Source organism: Trichomonas vaginalis, chromosome I (assembly GCF_026262505.1).
Source record: "Trichomonas vaginalis G3 chromosome I, whole genome shotgun sequence".
NCBI classification, from domain to species: domain Eukaryota; phylum Parabasalia; order Trichomonadida; family Trichomonadidae; genus Trichomonas; species Trichomonas vaginalis.
The window spans coordinates 14,930,364-14,950,963 of NC_067203.1; the positions used below are offsets into that span (position 1 = coordinate 14,930,364).

Consider the following 20,600-nt stretch of genomic DNA (forward strand, 5'->3'; position numbering starts at 1 on the left):
CTACAGATCACTCATCTACCTCATCGGCCCACTTGCCGGTTTCATCTGCCAACCACTCGTCGGATACTACAGTGACGCTCTCCACGCAAAGATCGGCAGAAGAAGACCATTCATCATCACAGGTGCCGTTGGATCAATCATCGGATTCCTCTTCCTCTACTTCTGCAGAGAAATCGGTAAGGGAATCAGCAGCTCAAACCCACGCCCATGGAGTATCACATTCCTCATCATTGCTCTCGTCCTCGATTTCGTTTCTGTTAACCTCCTCCAGGCACCAGCAAGAACAGTCATCGGAGACCTTATTCCAAAGTCACAGCAAGTTCTCGGAAACTCAATCGCTGCTGTCCTCCTCGGTCTCGCTCAGGTTTTCTCTAACTTCATCGGTGGTTTCAACGTCGCCAAGTACTCATCACTCAACTACCAGCAGCTCGTCATCATCTGCGGCATCGTTTTCATCATAGTCAGTGTAACAATCACAGTCTTCACAGCTCACGAAGAACAGTTCACAGATGTCGTCGAAAGACCAAACCCATTCATCGCAATCTTCAGACAGTTCAAGGCAATGCCAAAGCCAGTATGGAGAATCGCTATCATCTACTTCTTCTCATGGATGGGTTACACAGAGTTCAACAACGAGTGCTCAAGCTACGTCGGAACAGATATCTACAAGCTCCGGGGTCTCGACTACGATGAAGGCGTCCGCTTCGGTCTCATCATCATCGGTGTATCTTCAATCCTCGTCATGGTCTGGTCTTTCGTCCAGGATATGATCATCAAGTGCATCGGACTCAAGCTCTCTTACGCTCTCTCTCAGATCATCGAAGGTGTCTGCCTCATCCCAATCTTCTTCATCCACAACAAGTGGGCTGCACTCGGACTCCTCACACCACTCGGTATCGCTTGCTCTGTCTTCAACTCTGTCCCATACGCCATCGTCGGCATGTGCTCAAAGGACGAAGAGATGGGTACACTCATGGGCATCCTCAACATCTTCGTCGTCGTCGGCCAGCAACTCGCTAACTGGATCATCGGCTCAGGCATCGGCGCAGCAACAAAGGGCAAGAAGGGACCACTCCTCGGCTCTGGATGCGTATTCGCTTTCATCGCTGCTATCCTCTGCTTCTGGATCATAGTCCCAGAACAGAAGCCAGAATCTCTCGACTTCGATGACGACAGAGAAGACATCAACAACGAGAAACCACAAGTTGAAATCTAAGACTACGATTATCAATATATTGCAACTAATGCGAAAAGGCGTTGTCAAGAAACTTCGCCTCTTTTCTTTTACTAATTTGTAAAAAATTATTTTTTAAAAATTATCACTCTCTTTTTTAACTATCCCTAAATGACCATACTATTAAATGGACACCACAAAACATACTAATAATGACAAATCAAAATGCACTTGATTTCGATAAAGCACACATGAACTTGTACTATTAATTCAATTTCTAGTCAGTGTTGAGATTTATATAGACTAACAGAAAAATTCAATTTGCTGTGCTAAATAATAGCGACCTTGTGGATAGAATAGAAAACTTAACATTTAATGATGAAAATTTCATATTTAATGATGAAATCACCTTATATATATTGGATATCAATTTTAAAATATCTAAAAACGATCAAATATAACATAAATTTTCATTATTATTCAATGATTCCTAAAATCTTGAGTGATAAATTGGAACCAAATTCAATAGTAACAAACGATGGTTACCAATTTCCCAAAGATGAACTGAATAATGATCAGCTATTGGCTTATTTTTCCAATCTTGGGGATATTAACTTACTTGATTATCTAATAATTTACTTCAACAAAAATAGCTTTAATAACAACATCCAACTAATGAATTTACTCATGGAATTCATATTTTCATCTATTGATGCGCCACCTGAATTTCAAAATTTATTAACGACTTTATATATAGAGATATCAGAAGGTAATTCTATACTATCACAGTATCTAATAGATAACAATTATATCCAAAACTGCTGCCAATGCTTTCCATCTCATTTTTCTTTTATAATTTTACAAAATTTATGCGAATACTCCAAAGATATGGCGATGATTGCCATAGAAAATGGATTGGTGACACAATGCAGTGAATTATTTACTTCACATCCTATTCTTTACCTAGATATTATTTTATTTTTGGCTTCTTTCTCAAATTACTTTGACTTATATAGTAACTTATATCCAACATATACTACATTTGTCGATTTTGTTATGAATCCTGATTCTTATGAATTTTTACGTAAATTCGATAAAATAACATATAGTTTAGAAGTAATAAGCAAATTCTGCTATAATATTGACTTCTCGAAATACTTCTTTACCCATAGAAATATTACTACATTCATTTCATTTCTTAATCAGCATGAATTTACTACTTTTATGTATTTAGTTCAAATATCATTTTCTGAGACAAAATATAATACAACAAAAGTTGATGAATTTAAGGTTGTTCATAATTCTGGAATTTTGGCCAAATCTTTGAATATAAATTTGTTTAATTCAATTGTTGATGCCGCTTGCAAAGCAATATTAAGTTCAAGTGATGATTTACTAGTAGAATATTCAATTAAGGCATTAGAATCAATCTCATTATACCAAAACTCCGCTGATATCATTTTTGAGAATAATATCATTGAAAAATTACTTCAAATGCTTAATGAAGACACTAATTTTGAGACAAAAGCTTCAATCACAAATTTACTTTGCAATTTGATATATATTTCATTTGATTTAGCAAAGATCTTGAAAGATAATGGATTTTATGATTACATTGGCTCTGCCTTTGAAAATATTATTGTTCAATCAGGCAAACACATCTTAAATGCCCTGATAAAAAGCATTGAATATATTGAATTAGATAATTCATTTGAAGAATGTGTCAGAAATGGAAATATCATCAATACATTATCATTGATTGCATATGATGAAGAATATTCCGAAGTTGAAGATGAATTTGGAAATTTGTTATCAGAATTGTCTTCTACAGTACTAGATTTGTTGGATATACCAGATGACTAATATTAAAGCTAATTTAGCATCAAATAAACTATTTGAAACCGTTTCTTTCGATATTTTAATAACATCTTTATTTATTTTCAATGCTATTCAGTCCATGATTATATTTCTTTTTACTAATGGCTGTGCTTAAGTTATTTAGTTCATTTAATGAGTTTCAGAAAATTAAATTTATTTACTCAGAATATGCATTATTCTTATATATTTTTATGTTTGTTGTTATAAACACGTTTATTAATTACTCTATATTTTTTATATTTTTATAAAATGATTCCGCTTCGTCGCATTGCCACTGCGGCAAGTGGGATTGACTATTCTTCATCATTACTAATATCATCTAATGACAAATATTACGTGTATGGCAGTTCTTTTTGCCTCTATCTCTATGAAATTCCCGAAATGAAACAGACAGAATTTATTTGTCAAGGATATGACAAATTTAGAATGATCAGATTATCGCCTACAGAATATGATATCGCATTTATATTAAATGCATCCAAAAAGATGTATTTTTTCAACTTAATCACTCATCAAATTACAGATTATATAGGCAAAATTGAATATCCCATTACAGATATACAATACACATGCGATGGACTAGAGATAATTATCTCTTGCGCCACAATTTCAGTTTTTCATATCGTTAATACAAAAACTTTAGCGTCAGAAATTGTTCAAGTCACTGCAGGCATACCGAGAACATTCGCACCAATACCAGGACAACCAAATACTATCTTATATTCAGCTGAAGAAAAAGAAATTGATTTAATCGACTTAGAATCTCGCGAAGTTACGAAAACAAATGTTAGAGCTACACCCATGTGTATCAAGTTTGATCCTCTGAACAGTTCTAACTGCATGATTATTACCAGAAGCAAGAAATGGGGCTATGTTTTGATAAGCCAAACAATTCGTGTCATAACCATCTCAGAATGTCGCCACATCAAGATGCTCAGTGGAGATTGGATTCCTTCCATGCCAGGCCACATCATTACAGGCGATGGAAACTTCGGAATCATCTACATTTGGTCAGTTTCAAGTGGGAACTTAGTTTACCAACAATCTATTGGAGATTCACCGATTACTAACATCACAAGGATCTCAAACAAAGACATGGTTATTGCATTCGGTGATGGATCAATTGGAATATACGACTGTCTCTCTAAAACATACAAAAACAAAGTTCCAAGAGCACACACAAACACCATTTTTTCTGGTGCTTTTTTACCTTCAGATCCATCACTTTTTGCGAGTGTCAGTGCTGACAAAAGAATTTGTTTTTGGAAAATTCCGACACTAGAAGAAGTACAGTCAATCAGTCTTGAAGACTCTAAACACGCTTTGTTTTGCATTGGATTTTCAGAAGGTGGCGGATTTATCGCTGTTGGAGATTCAGAAGGAAATATTTATATCCACAATTTGAAACTCAACAAAATTGTCATGAAAGAGAAACTCCATAGTAAAGCTGTCATGGGAATAAGTTGGTCACCTTCAAATCCTTCAATCATTGCTACAAGTAGTGAAGATCACACTTGTAAAATTTATGATACAGTTAAAAGAGGTATTTTATTCCAAATAACTGTCAACGCAAAAATGAGAAGATGCAGATGGTCTCCCAATGGAAAAGCTATAGGAATAGCTTGTGCGAATGGTTCTGTTTATGTTAGACATGATGATGGCGTCTACACAAACGTAAAAGTTTCAGAAAGCAAAGTTTTTGATGTTTGTTGGTCAAAATTTGATCCAAATAAAATCGCCGCAATTGATGACGACGGAGGCGTCCATCTCATTGATTTAACAACAAGAACAAGTATATCAGCTAAAGAACACAAAGGACCAGTTCGTGCGATTGAGTTTACTTCCAATGGAGAAAACATTTTGATGACAGGAGGACATGACGGAATGATTTGTTTTTGGGATGGAAATAATTTGAATTTGATCAAAAGATATATTTGTCATTCAAGCCATATCTATGGTATTTTCACTCATCCACAGTTTCCTAGCTTAGCTATCTCTGTTTCAAGAGATTGCACTGTAAGATTGTGGTCTCTTGAACATCTATTTCCAAAGAACAAACTAAAAATGATGATTTCCGAACAAAATTTTGCTTGTAAAATTTCGCAAAAAGATGGATCAGAAAATATTGACAAACTTATAAGAAGGATGTCGAAAGAAAATACCAAAATCAACTTCAAAATTACTGATATCATTCATGTAAATGATATCATGAGGATACAAAAGAAACGTATCAATAAAATTTGTCAGAATTTGCCAACGAATTCAAGTGAAATTCAGAGACTTAAAAGTGCAAAGAAAGTCGCATTAGAAGCTGCAGATTTATCTCTTAAGTGTGGAAAATTAAAGAAATATTGCGAACTAATGTTTCTTTGTGGTGAATACGATGCTGCAATTGCTGTTGCTCCTTCTGTAAGTTATTCTTTTTGGAAGAGTTTAGTTTTGGCAAAATCAAAGTTATGCGAAGGAACAGAAGAAGAATCAGACTTGTTGATTATTGCTGGACAAACAGAAGATGCATTAGAATCTTTAATGAAACAAGGTTTGTTTTCAATTGCCATTTTGTTAGTTGCAGGAACTCGTGATTTTCAAAATCAGCCTTCTTCTGTTTCTGTTTTTAATCCTCCTGAAGATGATTTGATCTGTAAATACATATTGGATTCTACGGAAGAAGTCAATTTAACTTTGTATTCAGTTGTTTCCAAGATGGCAGCAAATTATACAAAAGAAGGAAAACCTTTACATGCAGCAGCAAGTTTTCTTTCAATTGGAGATGTCGATGGATGTGTAAACAAACTATTTATGTGTGGAGAATTGACATGGTGTTTGGAGATCTCGAAGATGGCAAAAAGAAAGTATGATTTTGTTGAAGAAACTGTTTTCAAGCTCTGCACATTAAATGGTCTTGGAAAAGAATACTTTTTAACTTTAGATCTTCATATGAAGAAGAAAATGGTTTCATTTTTGAACATAAAAAATGAAACAGAACTTGATGAATTATTCACGAAATGTGGAATGAAGACAAGCGAACAATTACTTGAGAGTTCAAGGAGTCTCAAAGGTTTGAGTTTGGCCAAAGTTAAAATGACTGCAGGAAAAATCGAAGAAGGCTTAGTTTTGCTTATAAATTTGGCAAAAAATTCCTTTTCAAATTACGATTTCAATACTTTGGAAGAAATTGCAGAACTAATAAAGAACTGTGGTACATCACTTGACACGAAAATGCCAATGTGGTATACAGCAGTTGCAATAGTTCATTACGTAGGCTTGTACAAAGCATTTTGGAATGGATTTTCAACTGTTTTAAGTTGTTTGCAGGATTCTTTTAAGTATTGTGCAACTCAATCAAATGAACAATGGCTAATAGAGCGTATTGAAGAGACTCGGCTTCTTTCTGTTATGGGAATGTCCATCAAAAGTGTCCCAACAGCAGAATTTTACGCAGAAGAATGGAATTTGAAAGAGAATGAAAATGTTAAAATTTCCATTCAAATTTCAAAGAGCGGAAATGTCACGGGAGGCAAAACAATGATTGTAGCCACTGCAGGTGTCATCCCTATTGATATTGATAAATCTCTACAATACTCAATTTGCACAGGAGAGCCAATAAAAGAAAATCCTTTCATTCTAGAAAACAACAGAGCGAGAATGACAATTTCTGAAGCTTTGATGTTGTTTTCAGTCTCACCATTCTCTCCATTGCCTACAATGAAGTACATTATACCATATTAATTATATTTTAATTATTTTTTTATTCTTATTTTGTTTGTATTTATATTAAATAGATTATTTGTTGTTAATTTACCTTTTGTTAAATCTTTGCATACTTATGTCTATTTGTTCAAAAATATAGTATGAGTATATTTATAAGCATGTTTAAGATTTTCAATCATGTATATTAAGGAAAGTAACAATCTATGGATATCCTATTAATAAAAGAATTAATTAATATTTCTATTTATCTTTTTCTGTATCTAGAAAGTAATTTTGGCAATTGTTGTTTGTTGGATCGAAAATTATTATTGCACCCTTTGGTAAGATCTAAAGGGATTCCTGACTCATTAATCATTTTCAGATATTCAATGGATGTGTTTTCAATAATAAGTGGACAGCGAATAGACTTGCATTCATTGAATGCAAACGGTTCAACTCTTTCAACACAGAGAGGGAAATTGATGTATTTAAGATTATCACAGTTGTTGAATGAAAATTTTTCAATCAATGAAACACTATTAGACATGATACTTATAGTTTCGATGTTGATACTTTGATTGAATGAATAGCTACAGATCACATGGCAGTCAATATTTATTTTTAAGTCAAGAGACTTACAAAGATGATAAATAAGATAATATTTTGAATCTGTTTTGTTGTATAGAGTATTAGACACACATTTGTATTGATCTGAAGAAAAGTTACTGATGTTAGAAAGAGACTCACAATTAGAAATTGAGTTGATTGACATTTTCTGTAATGAATTTGTTGTTGTGAAAATGATTGATTTGAGTTTGTTACAGTTATTGAATGCATAATCGGAAATGATTTTAACTGATGATGGGATATTAATACTTTCTAATGAAAAACAATTCTCAAATGATTGAACTCCAATCATCTCTGAATCTTCTCGAATATCAACATTCCTTAATTTAGTACATCCATGAAAACAGTCATCGGGAATATTATATATATTACTTATATCCTCTAAGATAATGCAACTTTCGAATGCATTATTCATAATTGTGATTACAGTGGTAGAAGGAAAGTTGATTGATTTTAATTTTGAACAGTTTCTAAAATCCGAATCCTCAATAATAGAAAGTTGCGAATTTTCTCCAAATTTTATTGTCTCAATTGTTGAATTTTCAAAGACTCTTGCACAGATTTTTGAAGTTGAATCAGGAATTGTGATTTGAGAGGTTTTGAATCCCCAAAACTCATATATAATTGTTTGTTCATAATCCATAATTAATGAATCTCTTGTTATAATGAGATTTGATTTGTTTAGATATGAAACTGTAATATTTGTTATTTTCATAATTGCTCTAGAAGAAAACAATGTTTTGTAAGTGAATGACATGGTTACATTTGGAGAACCATTAATGAAATGAATTGAGTTAACAATTATTGGTGAATTAGGGAAATTTATGAGCTCAAGTTTGTCACATCCATAAAACAAGGATTTCCGGATCTCATCTATTTGCGATAAAATTGTAACGTTTTTCAAATAAGGACAAAATAAGAATATGCTATTTCCAAAACTCTTCACAATTTCAGGAATGGTAACTGCGTTTAAATATGATTTTTCAAAGCAAGAACTTTCTATTGATGTTACAGAATTTGGAATTGTTATTGCATTAAATCGTGTAAATCCAAAACACGATTGTCCAAGAGTTGTAATATTATTATGAAGATAAATATTTCTTATATATGATTTGTAAAAGCAATGACTTCCTAATATTGAAACAAATATTGGAATAGTATTTTCAGTTGATTTCTTGATGATGAAATATAAAATACTTTTATTTGCAGAAAAAACACATCCATTTTCAATTATCAAGTTATTGTTTTTGGTATGTAGTGTTAAGCTTGTTAATTTTGCATCAGAAAATGCAAAACCATTGACTTCTGTAACTTTTTCTGGAATTTGAAATGATGTAATATTAGTTTCTGTAAATACATCAGGAGTTAAAGATGTTAAGTTTGAATCTTCTTCAAAAATAACATTCTCTAGTCGAACACATCCATTAAATGCGCCTTTTCCAATTATTTCAATAGATGCAGGGATTATTATATTCATTATCATCTTATTCAATTGAAAAGCATAATTATGAACTTCACGAAGTCCTCTTGGTAAAAGTATTTCGGTAACATTATAACACTTAGAAAAGGCATTAATTTCAATTGTTGTTAATTTGTTACAGGATGATAGATCAATACAAGTAAGATTTTCACATCCATCAAAACTAAAACTTTTTATAGTTGTTAAATTAGGATCATCCTCAAAAGAAAAGGATTGTAAAGATTTTAGGTTAGAAAAGCATTTTGATTGTATTATTTCGCAATGAGCCGATATCCTAAGATATGGTGATGAATCATCGACTTTATTAAGTACTTTTCCATCATTTATATAGCAACTTTTATCAATATCTTTGTAAATAAGGGCCACATGAAGAATCATCACATGTCATTTGTTATTCGGTAAAATGCATATGGTAACCAGTGGGGGAAAATCATGAAATAAAACGATTTTTGTCAAAAAATTCCGCATAAAATTCCAAAAAAAGACATGCATGAAACACGTATAAAATATCCAATAAGATAAATTGAAAAGTGACATTCATTTCCTCACAAAAAATATTGAGTAGTTTGCGAGCCGGACTTTTTATCTCACATTCTCCAAATTTGCGAGTCGGATTTTTGGTTCAGGTCTTGTATAGCTGAATTCCTTGTTATGTTAACAGCTAGTTTTAAGAATTTAGTATTCTGCTAAAAATTGATATTTCAATCTCTGAATTCCTCTTGAAAATGTGTGTCCACAATAGAATTAAGCATTGGAGTATTATCAAATTTTTGAAAAATATTTTTTTAGCTCGAAGTTTCTGCTTATAAAACTAAACTTAAACATGTATAAAATATCCTATATTCTAATAAAAAACTTCGAAATGCAGGATTGCTTGTCAAAGTTTGGTAATCTTTAAAATTCTTATGTATTTTCCTGGAATTACAGAATTGCGGTCAAAAAGAATCTCGTTTGGATAAAACAGACAGATTCGAAAAAAATATCAGCCATTTGTTTTAGAATCATCTAATGACCATATCCACAAAATTAGAAGCAAATCGGAATTGGGAATCTTAGTTTTACAACCTTTGTTTGGATAAGATTTAGTTTATAGATACTTTACAAATTGTAAACTAAAATTTGACAGGAATCTTCCAAAAGAGATTCAGAAATTAAAAATTTTCATGATTTTAATTCATTTTATTTTCGAATTTGAAAGTTGAAATAAAAATTATGAAAAATAGTCAGAATTGGTTTAATTTCGAAAAAGATTTTTCCCAATTTGGAACTTGCATAATAAAGAAAAGGTAAATAATTTGATTCCAAATAGTTGCAATCATAAATTAATTAAAATACATTTTCTTTACATATTTTTTTAAATCAAACAAAGCATTCTATTAATTTCTTCTTCATTCATCTCGAAATCAGTGATAAAATTCGTCCAAAAGTCTTCACTAATGCTATCCTGGCTGCTTGCTAGAACTTCAATTGGTGAATCTGAGTTTTCAGTAGTTGAATCCGGAGTTTTGACCTTTGTAAGCTGTTTGTGACGAATCTTAACTTGGTCTCCAGATCTATTCTTGAGGAATTTAGCGATAGCAGCCCATTTATTTCCATATATTTTATAATTGTCTAAAATAAGTTTGTCTTCTTCTGCAGTCCAATTATCTCTGCTTTGGCTAAGGAAACCCTTATAACGCTCAATAATAGATCTTCTTGAATGATTTGCACCGAGTTTTTTCTCAAGGACGTCCACAGCCCATTTGATATTGTTATCATGCTTCTTGACTTCTTTAATGATCTTCTCATCTTCTTCTTTGGAAAATCTGTGAATAACTCGCTTAAACATAAAAAATAATGAAGTGGAAGATTTTTACAATTATATCTCAAATTAACAAGATTATTCAAAAAATAAACATTTTGACAAGTTTGAATTTTTTTGTTTGGTATTTTTGTTAGATACTATGAGCGTGATTGATTCTCAGATAAATAATAATTGAATAATCTTCTCAATTACTGCCTTAATCGGTTTTATTTTAAATACAATTTCAGCTTTTTGATATAATTCAAAAAGTAAAGGGATCTTATATCATTTTCGAAATTCTAAATGTATGTGAATTCGATAAATATTGTTGATTGAATTTTATTCAAAAAGTCACTCCGTTGCTCAAAAAAAAATTATATCAGTATCTTAAAACATACTCAGGGATATACAAATTACAGTATAAAGTGATTTGTCAGACTCAGCGTCATTATTAAATTGTATGATCAAACGTTCATTTTTGACAACAGTATTCAGAAAAAATCAATTGCTAGAAAAGATTGATAGTCTTCATACATGTTTTATCTTATATTTGAAAATTTTAAAAATTGATAGGATATATTTTTCTCTTAAATATCAAAACAAAATTTGGATGTCATATATGCGAATTTTATTCTCAAATGCATTTGGTCAAGAACAGAAAAATTATTTTTCATATCATTTAAATTTTGTAACAAATTAAAATCATTAGTTTTAAATACAATATTGAACAGAAGATTCAATGTTAGTATTTCATTATAATAAATTATTTATGAATCAATTAAGTAATAATTGGGAACATTCTTGAAAATCATGGTAATGAGAAATGGTGTGAAAGAAAGGAACGCTGTGCCGATATAAAAATATATGTCAGCCAAAATATATTGATTTAAATTTTTTGCGATATTCCTATATGAAATCATATATTGGTCTGAGAAACAATTTATTACTTGCATTATTTGATAAACGCGATGATTTTTGTTTTTTAAATTAATTTTGTTGAAAATATTTACTTGTTTATTGAAATAAGAAATACTAAAAGATAATTTATCTTCAATTTAATGCAGCAGTACTATAATCATCTTTAAAAATATAGCAATAGGCAGAAAAATTTAGAGTGGGAAAACATTTTGGAAATTTCTATGTACTCACAATTTTTTTAAATAAAACTCGGCATCATTCTGAATACTTTTTAAGTGCTGCTCAAAAAGCAATAGAAAGATATTATGCTCTTATATAATAATGACAAATATTGTAAAAAGTGGAAAATCTTTTTTTTACCAAAAAATTTAGCAATTTCCACGATATTTTGAAATAATTATATGAGATAATCTTTTGTGTATAAATCTCTGATGCCAATCATATAATTTACGGGACTTTTCGATTCAAGATATCCTGCTCGTAATAAATTAAGAGATTATTCGGAGTAGACAGATATAACTTCGTTATTCTAGGTCTGCAAGTTGTAATAAAGTAGTAAGATTGGTCTCAATTTGATTTGAAAAGTGTAATTCCGAGAAAAAAGATCAAAGACGAAAAATAACTAAATAACCTAATGATTGTTTGTCTTGGCCTAATCATTATTTTGAATACTTTTTTATTTCCATTAACACGGACTATAAAGAGGAGTTTCTAATCGCCATTTTTTGATAGAAGACATACAATTAATTCTATGAAGTTCCCAAAAAGTTTTTTGAATACAATATCAAATTCAAAAACTATCCTTGGATTTTTTATAAAATCATGTGTTTTGATATTATTTCTATTGGAAAAGCAATTCTCCTTAGTGAGAGATTAAATCAGTTGATTAATTTAACTTTTGATATATTCATTTGCATATTGATAAATGATTTTGTGAATGAAGTTAGATAAGGTATATCATAACATAAAAAATCAATTCAGCAATTTAAATAAGAATAGAAAATAAATATTTATTTTATTTAGAGATCACCATAAATATGTCTAAAAGCCGTTGGATCATAAGGTGGATCTAATGATTTCATGTATTCCTGCATATTCTTTGTAAGATATTGACCAGTCTGGTCCAAACTATTTGGCAAACTCTTTCTAAACGTAACATAATCAAAGGAAAGCTGTTCATACATAACATAAGTTGCAATTAATGCTTCTGTCTTAACAGATTCCATCAATTTCTTGAAGAAATGAAAATCAAATTTCAATTTCTCGCAAATCGATGGCAAAGGTTGCAAACACTCCAAAACATTGTACATGAGTGTTCCTGGCTTGCAAACTTTGTAGGAATCAATCATTTTACTGATTTTATTAACAAGTTTCGGTTGGATTTCGGATGTTTTTTCTTCGACCAAAATACCTTTGATTGATTCCGTTTGTACTCGAGACATGAACTTCTTTATGGCAGCTGTGGCTTTGGAGTTTTGTGCCATTGTGCTATCAGCGCTCCTGATAATCGCCAAAAGGTAAAGTTCGCTTGCATTTGGAGATTTCTTGATAATGTCGTTAACTATGTTCTTCTGCTTATGAGCAGTATGTATTTTATTGAACTCTCCGGAATTTCTTCGCTGTTTCTTAGCTGTTGGCTTGATTTCAGGAGTTTCTTCGAAATCCAAAAAGAAAGTCGAGGCTTTTCCGGACGTTTCGATGCTCCTCGATACGACATTGTGGCCAAATGATGAATTGTTATTCGCTTTTCCTTCTAAGTTGAAGGCGGAAGTTGTCAAAATCGATTGTTGGGCCATGATGTTGGCTTCTGTCGAATTTATGTTGATGGAAAGACGCCTGAAGAAGCCAGAACTGCGTTGGCCGGGTCGCATCTTTGCTAAAGGAGATAAAGACTGGATTGGTTTCTCGATTTCTTCCTTTTTAGGCTCTTCAAAGAGGTATTGTGCAAAGTAATGTAACGCTTTGCTCAAAAGCATCGACGCTTCGTGTCCTGATGAACTGATTTGTCTAGAAATAAAAATTCTTCTGATATGGAACTCAAATGTTTGATCGTTGGTGTAACAATCGTCTACAAATGCCTTAAGAAGTGTTTCTTGCATATCATCTTTCAGCGGCGGTACGTTTTTACTGGAAATTTGATTGGATATAAGTTTTACAATATGCAATTTTTCAGTATCTGCGGCACACTTGATAGCTTTGTACAATCTGGATTGGTTTGCATCGAGGGTTATTCCGAATTTCTCTTGTGGTTCGAACATTAAATTGTATTTCACGGAATATCCTGGTTTTATGAAGTTGGAAGTATGAACTTCGCAACAGTCGATGACAAGAGAGTCCTTAAAAGCAGGATTCAAGTAAGTTGGCTTAATTAAAGCGTCAATATTTAAAATATCATGGTATTCTTTGACGATATCTTCAATAATAAAGAATTCCTTGCATGTCATCATTATAATTGCCTTGTTTTCAGTTTCATCAATTGCCATTGGCCACATGGGAGCGTAATTGCAATCATCTTTGAAGAAAACTTCAATAAGAAGTAAAGATTGAGGATGATCTGGATGTCCTGAAATGTAATCAAGGAATTCTATAACTGAATTAACGATAGATGTGTCGCTGTAACCAGCAGAATGTTCTTTGTATAAAATCTTGATGGCATCTCCATAAAAGTATTTCAGAAAAGCGCCTTTATCCTTGTCAATGACCAACCTGGCGATCTCAATATGGTTTATCGGCAGTTTTGTAATGGAATCTGAGATTGCTTTGATGAAACATGAAAAAATATTAGATAATTGTGTTTTGTTTCCATATTTGAGCATCTCCTGGTCATAAAGATACCAGAAAATATTGGCAAAACCCGAAATTGCCAAAAAATATGAAACTAAAAATGGTCCGTAGAAGTCTGGCTGGCAGTTATTTACCAAGTATGCCAAGAATTTGTAGGAAAGATCTGAAAATTCGATAAATTCGAAATGTAAGAAAAGATTTGGAAAAGTAATTCTGGCAAAATACTTGAGATTACTGTTATTTGTTTCGAAATACATTTTTACCATTTGGGCAAATTTCTCTGGGTTTCCTACAATCTTAGAAAACCAGTTTAAAATGACAGAATAGTAATTTGCAGTTCCTTTAGAAACATTTACCTTGCATCTCTCTTCTTTTGCCTTAACTAGCATAAATAAATCTAAATACGTCATCGACTTTGGGAGTTCGTCCCAATACTCTGTAAAATATCTTAATAATGACGTGGCAGGCTTTAATCTTTGAGTTTCTTTCTTCCAATTTGTGGCATCAATTATTTGCTTAAATATAATATCTGTGCATCCCCAGCTTTGATAAAAATACTCTTTTTCTGCAATTTCCTGGAGATTCATAAATTTATTATCTTGTATTTGACACTTACAAAAAATTGACTCTTTCAATTTTGTCAAAAACGACCCGATATGATCGGTAAAAAGAATTACACATTCAAATATTTTTGTCTAGTTATTTTCATTTCATGAAGAGCAATAGTTTCAAATAAGTGACATCGACAAATTTGCTTTTTATAACAAGGTTTGGAAACTAGAGTTCCCAATTTGGATTGTTTTCATTTGGGCCAAGGCAGTTCACTTCACTAAAAATAAAGTATTTTATCATCAGGTTTGTTAAATTGTGAAGAAGAAAAAGAAAATGAAATTACAGCATTTTAAAGAGCAAATCTTCCAAGATCTTCCGATAATTTGAAGATCTTCGAAGAACTACTCTGTAAGGTATTGTATTTGCGTCTATAATGATGTGTTACAGCTTTGTCGTGATTTTTGCAAAAACTCCTGATCTACAGGAAGGAGAGGCAATGATAACTGAAGCAACGCATTTTTAGCTTGAGCTGAGGAATTTGGGTTCATATTTTAAATTCGATTTATTTTGAATTTAGGAGAGAGAAAAACAAAATCTTTTGAACATATTTCATTAACATATAAGTTTCAAATAGTAAAAAATATTATAAAAAGATCATCTGATAGATTTATCTCAAAAAGATATACAGCAAAATTTGGATAAAAAACTATTCAAACTTGAACACGCGTGTTAATGGGTAATATAATTGCATTATAATGGATTATTTGCGGGAAATCCTAATTGTGATCAAATTCATAAGTTTTAATAAGTTTTCTGTCGGAATCCATAAGTATTTCTGTTTCAATTTTGAGAACAAATAATTATTCAAAAACTTTAAATAGTATCACCAAAAAGATAATGACGTTTCGTGTTTTTGAAGTCGAAAAAAAGATAGAATGGTATACAAGAATTCATTATTTCGTGACATATAATTCTAATAACAAAATTACTAGGGCAAGTAGATAGAGCAACAGTAGTGTTTGCCAATGCAAGTATGATTTGCAAAATGAAAATAAAACTAAAACGATCTGAACCATCAAAATCGAAAAAAATTACAAAAGGCTGGACAATCATAATAATTGCTTCTAACCAATATTTATATGGATTTGTAATTGAAAAATAAAACAAGTAATTGCTTAATAAGCAAACAACAATACTAGCATATTTAAGATTATTTATTTAAAGCATTTCCTATCGGATAAATGTGTTCTATGTATTTGCAGAGATGTTCGAGAATCCACACGTTAGACCATATGAGTGAGAAAATTGCTAATGACAAACATTTCACTGCGCCTGATAGACTTAACAACAAGTCATCGAATAAAATGTAGTAGAGACCAGTAACAAACGCATAAATCACGGCAAGTGGAGTTAAAACTAATGGCAAATTCAACAAATTTTTGTCTATGTCTATTGGATTTGAGTATCTATATGAATACTGAATTCTTGTTTGATGACAATTATATATTAATGGTTTTGTAGTTATGCTTTCGTTGAATTTCAAAATTAATTCTTATTTGATGAATTAAAAAATTGATATCCATTAAAGTCAACCAAATCCGGACCGCATATTACTTTAAATTTAGGTGTTCTAACAAAAGAATTTTTATAAAGAAATATACCAGAAATATTAACTCCTGTAAAATTAATTTCTAAAATCCCACCTTTTGTGAATCAAAAAGATTCCAGTTCCGTCGTTTCATCTATTGAGAGAATGTTCATAATGAAAATATTTCTAAAGTGCATGATATATGTCCACAATGACAGCATTTTAAATTTTAAAATATTCATAAAAAACCGCTAATAATGATTGCTCTCTAATGAATAAAAGTTTCAAACAGTTATAAATACTATAGAAAGAAGATTTTCTTATTGATTTATATAAAAAAGAAATTGTAAATTTCAAGTTTGACAAATTTTCGAAAAACTGAATAAAAAAACAAATTAATTTTAGGAATTTATCGATTTTCATATGAAATTTTAAAATTGAGCAAAATTGGAAAAAGGCGGCAATCTTTTAATCTCTTGACAATTTTCAGTGTGCGGTTTTATTATGAAAGTTTCTTCTTCTTCAACAAGAGTACAATATATAGGTATTCCTTTCAGATCTGCGCGCTTTTGCAAATCAATAATTTTGCCGAAATATATTGGTGGAAAACTATCAGGTTTGACAGAGAATTTGTCGTATTCTCTAAATAGATTGCTAAAATTACCTTTCCAATAACGTTTATCTAAAAAAACTTTACTTCGATATTTGGTCCAGATAAGATTGATCCCATTTTGTATGCATTCTATGAAATCTTTCGTATATTTGTAGAGTTCTAAGACACAATCATTTAAATAATCTTTCACTAAAAACGAGCAATACCAAAGGTAATAGATTGGGTTGACATACTTTTCGTAGTTTGAAATCAATTCATCTGCTTTAATCTTGACGTCGTTAGAAACTGCTGCGATTGTTTTAGCACATTCTTCCTTTTCTTGATCGGTAAACAGTGTCATGTCGAAGTAAAGAAACATCTTTTGAATGAACTGACGACTCACGAGTTGGAGACGCGAAACAATATGGCCTGAGATAACGAAATTTATATGTTTGCATTGGATTGCAACTTCCCTTAGTTTAAATTCTGTTTGTCTGGTTTCAAATGGAGGATAAGATAAATAACTTAGTGTTTTTCTGAAGAATTCCTTCTTTTCTAGAGTAAATTTGTCAAAAGGTGGATCTATTATACGATATTGTGGGTGCACGAGAGAAAAAATCATTAAAAAAAATGAGGTGTCACTTTAAAAAAAATGTTCTCTTTTTTGAGCAAATTTCTGATTTTATAATTTATAATAAATTATAAAATGCAGTAACATTTATGACCAAAATTCCTTCAAAAAAAAGTTGTAATTCTCTAGCAAACGATTATTTATGATTCAAATGCTATTTGGTATTAAAAGCAAAAATAATCATATACTAGAGAATTACACTTTTCCGACATTTTTGGATCGTTTCGCGCCCCTGACAAATTGTCCGAAAAGTGTTAGTTTTCCTCTGAATTCAATACTTTACATTTTTCACACATGGACAATATTTCTTCTAAAATATATCATCTTTTGGCAATTGCAACATGTTTAGCGTATCAGGAGATTCCAATTTTACTCCATCAAAGTTCCTCAAGGATGTCAAAAAAATAAGGTTAACTTTTTTATATGGAACAAAAGAGTGATAATGAAATTAACACGCTCGAAGAAGTTCCACGCATATTTTTCGACTCATCAACGCCGGATGACTGTGTTCTTTCAATATTATCTGGACTTCCACCAGTTTTCGATGAAAAATTCGGAGAAGCATTAGATAAACAGATAAAAATAGCAGAAAGCTCAATAGGAATCGTCTCAGAAGAGTTAACAAAGCATGTATATGCCTCTCAGGATTCAATTTTTGATGCCACATCACGATTTCTTAAATTACAAGAACAAGTCGAAAATTCTACACGTTACATTTCATCAATACGTAGTGAAATCACATCAGTACGTGAAAATACGCTTGATCCAATGATAAATGTATATACTCACATTCGAAATCTTAAAAGATATAATAAAAATTCGAAAGTTGTTCATTTTACTAAATGTTTGTTACTAATAGACGAAATATTACATTCTAGACAATTCATTACAGCATCATACAACTATGAATGCATTAAAAATATTTTAAATCAAGATGATTTAAGTTATTCACCAGAAATTTATGATAAATTCTACGCAATTGGATTTCCTGATTTCCCAACTGATGTTTGTGGGGAATCAGATCCTCTAAAAATTGGCGAATTGAAAAAAATCGGTTGCATATCAGAAATTCTTGAATCAATACAACAATTTCCATCTAACCTAGAAACAATACTTACAAAGGAGCTTCAAGAATTATCCGAAACCTTCGACGAACAAAAATATTCCGAAGTTATTGCTTCATATCTCTTTATCAGTGAATCACCACCAATTGCAAAGATGCTTGTTAACATCTACACCAAATTACTTCACGATCGAGCCTACGCATACTTCGAAGCTTCGAGTAATGACATTGATACATTATTTAGGTTTATGGATACGAACTGCGCCCTTCTTAAAAAATTCCAGACATTCATACAGTTCCATTCTGATAACAGTCAGATCACAGATATCATTGATAAAATAAATCCGGATTATATTATCCCAAAAATTGATGGAGAACGCTTTGATAATATCCTATCATCAATTCTTACAGGTTTCCATGATAATTTCAACCATTTTTATTCGGCTGCTGAGTCTTCTGTCCTTCAATTTTTATCTCGTATTAATTGTAAGTCATTGGATGCTCTTTCCTTCATCAAACTTGTCCGAGGCCTCAAGGAATTCACATCCATACTTACCTGCGAAGGAATCCAAGACTGGCTCCAAATAACTTCTTCCGAATATCTCCAACGCTACACAAGTGCCTGTATCATGTCAACCAGGCAAGCAATAGCATCAGATAGTTGGGCACCTGTACCAATTGAGTCCGATTTCCTTCAACACGTTCAAACTGTTCCATGTGATGAGCAAATCTTCGAATTTCCAACAGATGAAGAGCCAACGAAGCGATATACATGTAGTAGTGCCATGCAATGTGTACGAATCATACATTCTTTGGTATGTTTGTCGGTTGAATTAAACAAGGAATCTTGTATTTCCTTGATTATCAACGTAAGTAGTACATACGTTGCTGGCATTATCAATACATTCTGTTCACCCTATCCTTTGCTCACTGTTTCCGATGGTTCCGTGTCATTTTCCCAGAAATTAACTCGAAGTTTTCAAAATTCTTTTGTTGAAAACCTCAAAACAACACTCAGATTGATCGGACACTTGTCGCTAACAGAGCAAAGACCAGTAGAGAGTGCAGAGTCCCACTTGATGCAGATGATTGTAGGAACAGAAGGTTTGAAACTCTTGAGTTGGTACTTGAAAGGAATTAAAAATTATTTGAATACAATTGAAAATGAAAAAGTGACAAAATTTTATGACATCACTGTTTTTCAATTGTTGAAACAATGCAGGCCTAACATCTCTGCATTCTGTGCAAGGAATTTCATGAATATCAAGCAGTTAAAGTATCAAATCATTGCTGCAGATTGGAATGTTCAAGAAATTACAATAGAATATCATGGTTTCGTTTCTATTTTGAAGAAATCGCTTGAAAACTTGTCTAAAACATTGTTATCATTCCAATTACCAAGAGATGTATCTGATGACATATGGAGAGGCACGTGGATGAGAATTTGCAATGTTCTAATTCACGCTTTTGGTTCTGTAAGAGTTTGCAACAGCAATGGAAGATCTCTGATGATTGGAGACACAAGAGCTGCTGCAACTATATTCACAAATATGACGAAACTAACAGATATTGATTACGTCGATGTTTTGGACTACATCAATGCTTTCTTCTTTAATTTGACTGAGTTTAGTTCTTGGTTGGAAAAAGCTTCTTTGAGATACAAATCTTCCTATTTAGTTAACTTGATAAGAACAGGGCTTAGCTGTAAACTGTCTTCAAAGGATATGAGAGACTTGCTAAGCAAAGTAGAAACACCTCCTAAATAAAAATATTATGTTTTTTTGTTTGAATAATTTATATAAATTTTTTTAAAAAAAGTTGTGCTTTTAAATCTTTTCTG

At 31.6% G+C, this 20,600-nt stretch overlaps 8 protein-coding genes across 8 annotated transcripts; 4 read left to right on the top strand and 4 right to left on the bottom strand.

Moving 5' to 3' along the window:
• Positions 1-742: 742 nt before the first annotated feature.
• On the top strand, positions 743-1,216 carry TVAGG3_0988620 (sucrose transmembrane transporter protein; the record flags this gene model as incomplete). The annotated part of the gene is made up of 1 exon (XM_001318507.1): positions 743-1,216. One exon carries the CDS (start codon positions 743-745, stop codon positions 1,214-1,216), a length of 474 nt encoding a protein of 157 aa, XP_001318542.1.
• A 448-nt stretch (positions 1,217-1,664) lies between these two features.
• Positions 1,665-3,037, top strand: TVAGG3_0988630 (armadillo (ARM) repeat-containing protein family; the record flags this gene model as incomplete). The annotated part of the gene is made up of 1 exon (XM_001318508.1): positions 2,399-3,037. The coding sequence occupies one exon, from the start codon at positions 2,399-2,401 to the stop codon at positions 3,035-3,037; it is 639 nt and encodes a 212-aa protein (XP_001318543.1).
• Positions 3,038-3,301: 264 nt separating this feature from the next.
• On the top strand, positions 3,302-6,781 carry TVAGG3_0988640 (WD repeat-containing protein 17 family; the record flags this gene model as incomplete). Its single annotated transcript, XM_001318509.1, has 1 exon — positions 3,302-6,781. The coding sequence occupies one exon, from the start codon at positions 3,302-3,304 to the stop codon at positions 6,779-6,781; it is 3,480 nt and encodes a 1,159-aa protein (XP_001318544.1).
• Positions 6,782-6,825: 44 nt separating this feature from the next.
• TVAGG3_0988650 (antigen BSP-related family) lies at positions 6,826-9,357 on the bottom strand (the record flags this gene model as incomplete). The annotated part of the gene is made up of 1 exon (XM_001318510.1): positions 7,008-9,227. The coding sequence occupies one exon, from the start codon at positions 9,225-9,227 to the stop codon at positions 7,008-7,010; it is 2,220 nt and encodes a 739-aa protein (XP_001318545.1).
• An 846-nt stretch (positions 9,358-10,203) lies between these two features.
• Positions 10,204-10,677, bottom strand: TVAGG3_0988660 (RNA polymerase II transcription regulator recruiting protein; the record flags this gene model as incomplete). The annotated part of the gene is made up of 1 exon (XM_001318511.1): positions 10,204-10,677. The coding sequence occupies one exon, from the start codon at positions 10,675-10,677 to the stop codon at positions 10,204-10,206; it is 474 nt and encodes a 157-aa protein (XP_001318546.1).
• A 1,868-nt stretch (positions 10,678-12,545) lies between these two features.
• Positions 12,546-14,936, bottom strand: TVAGG3_0988670 (uncharacterized protein; the record flags this gene model as incomplete). Its single annotated transcript, XM_001318512.1, has 1 exon — positions 12,570-14,921. The coding sequence occupies one exon, from the start codon at positions 14,919-14,921 to the stop codon at positions 12,570-12,572; it is 2,352 nt and encodes a 783-aa protein (XP_001318547.1).
• A 1,969-nt stretch (positions 14,937-16,905) lies between these two features.
• TVAGG3_0988680 (uncharacterized protein) lies at positions 16,906-17,688 on the bottom strand (the record flags this gene model as incomplete). The annotated part of the gene is made up of 1 exon (XM_001318513.1): positions 16,906-17,688. The coding sequence occupies one exon, from the start codon at positions 17,686-17,688 to the stop codon at positions 16,906-16,908; it is 783 nt and encodes a 260-aa protein (XP_001318548.1).
• Positions 17,689-18,120: 432 nt separating this feature from the next.
• Positions 18,121-20,526, top strand: TVAGG3_0988690 (syndetin family; the record flags this gene model as incomplete). The annotated part of the gene is made up of 1 exon (XM_001318514.1): positions 18,121-20,526. One exon carries the CDS (start codon positions 18,121-18,123, stop codon positions 20,524-20,526), a length of 2,406 nt encoding a protein of 801 aa, XP_001318549.1.
• Between the last annotated feature and the right edge of the window lie 74 nt (positions 20,527-20,600).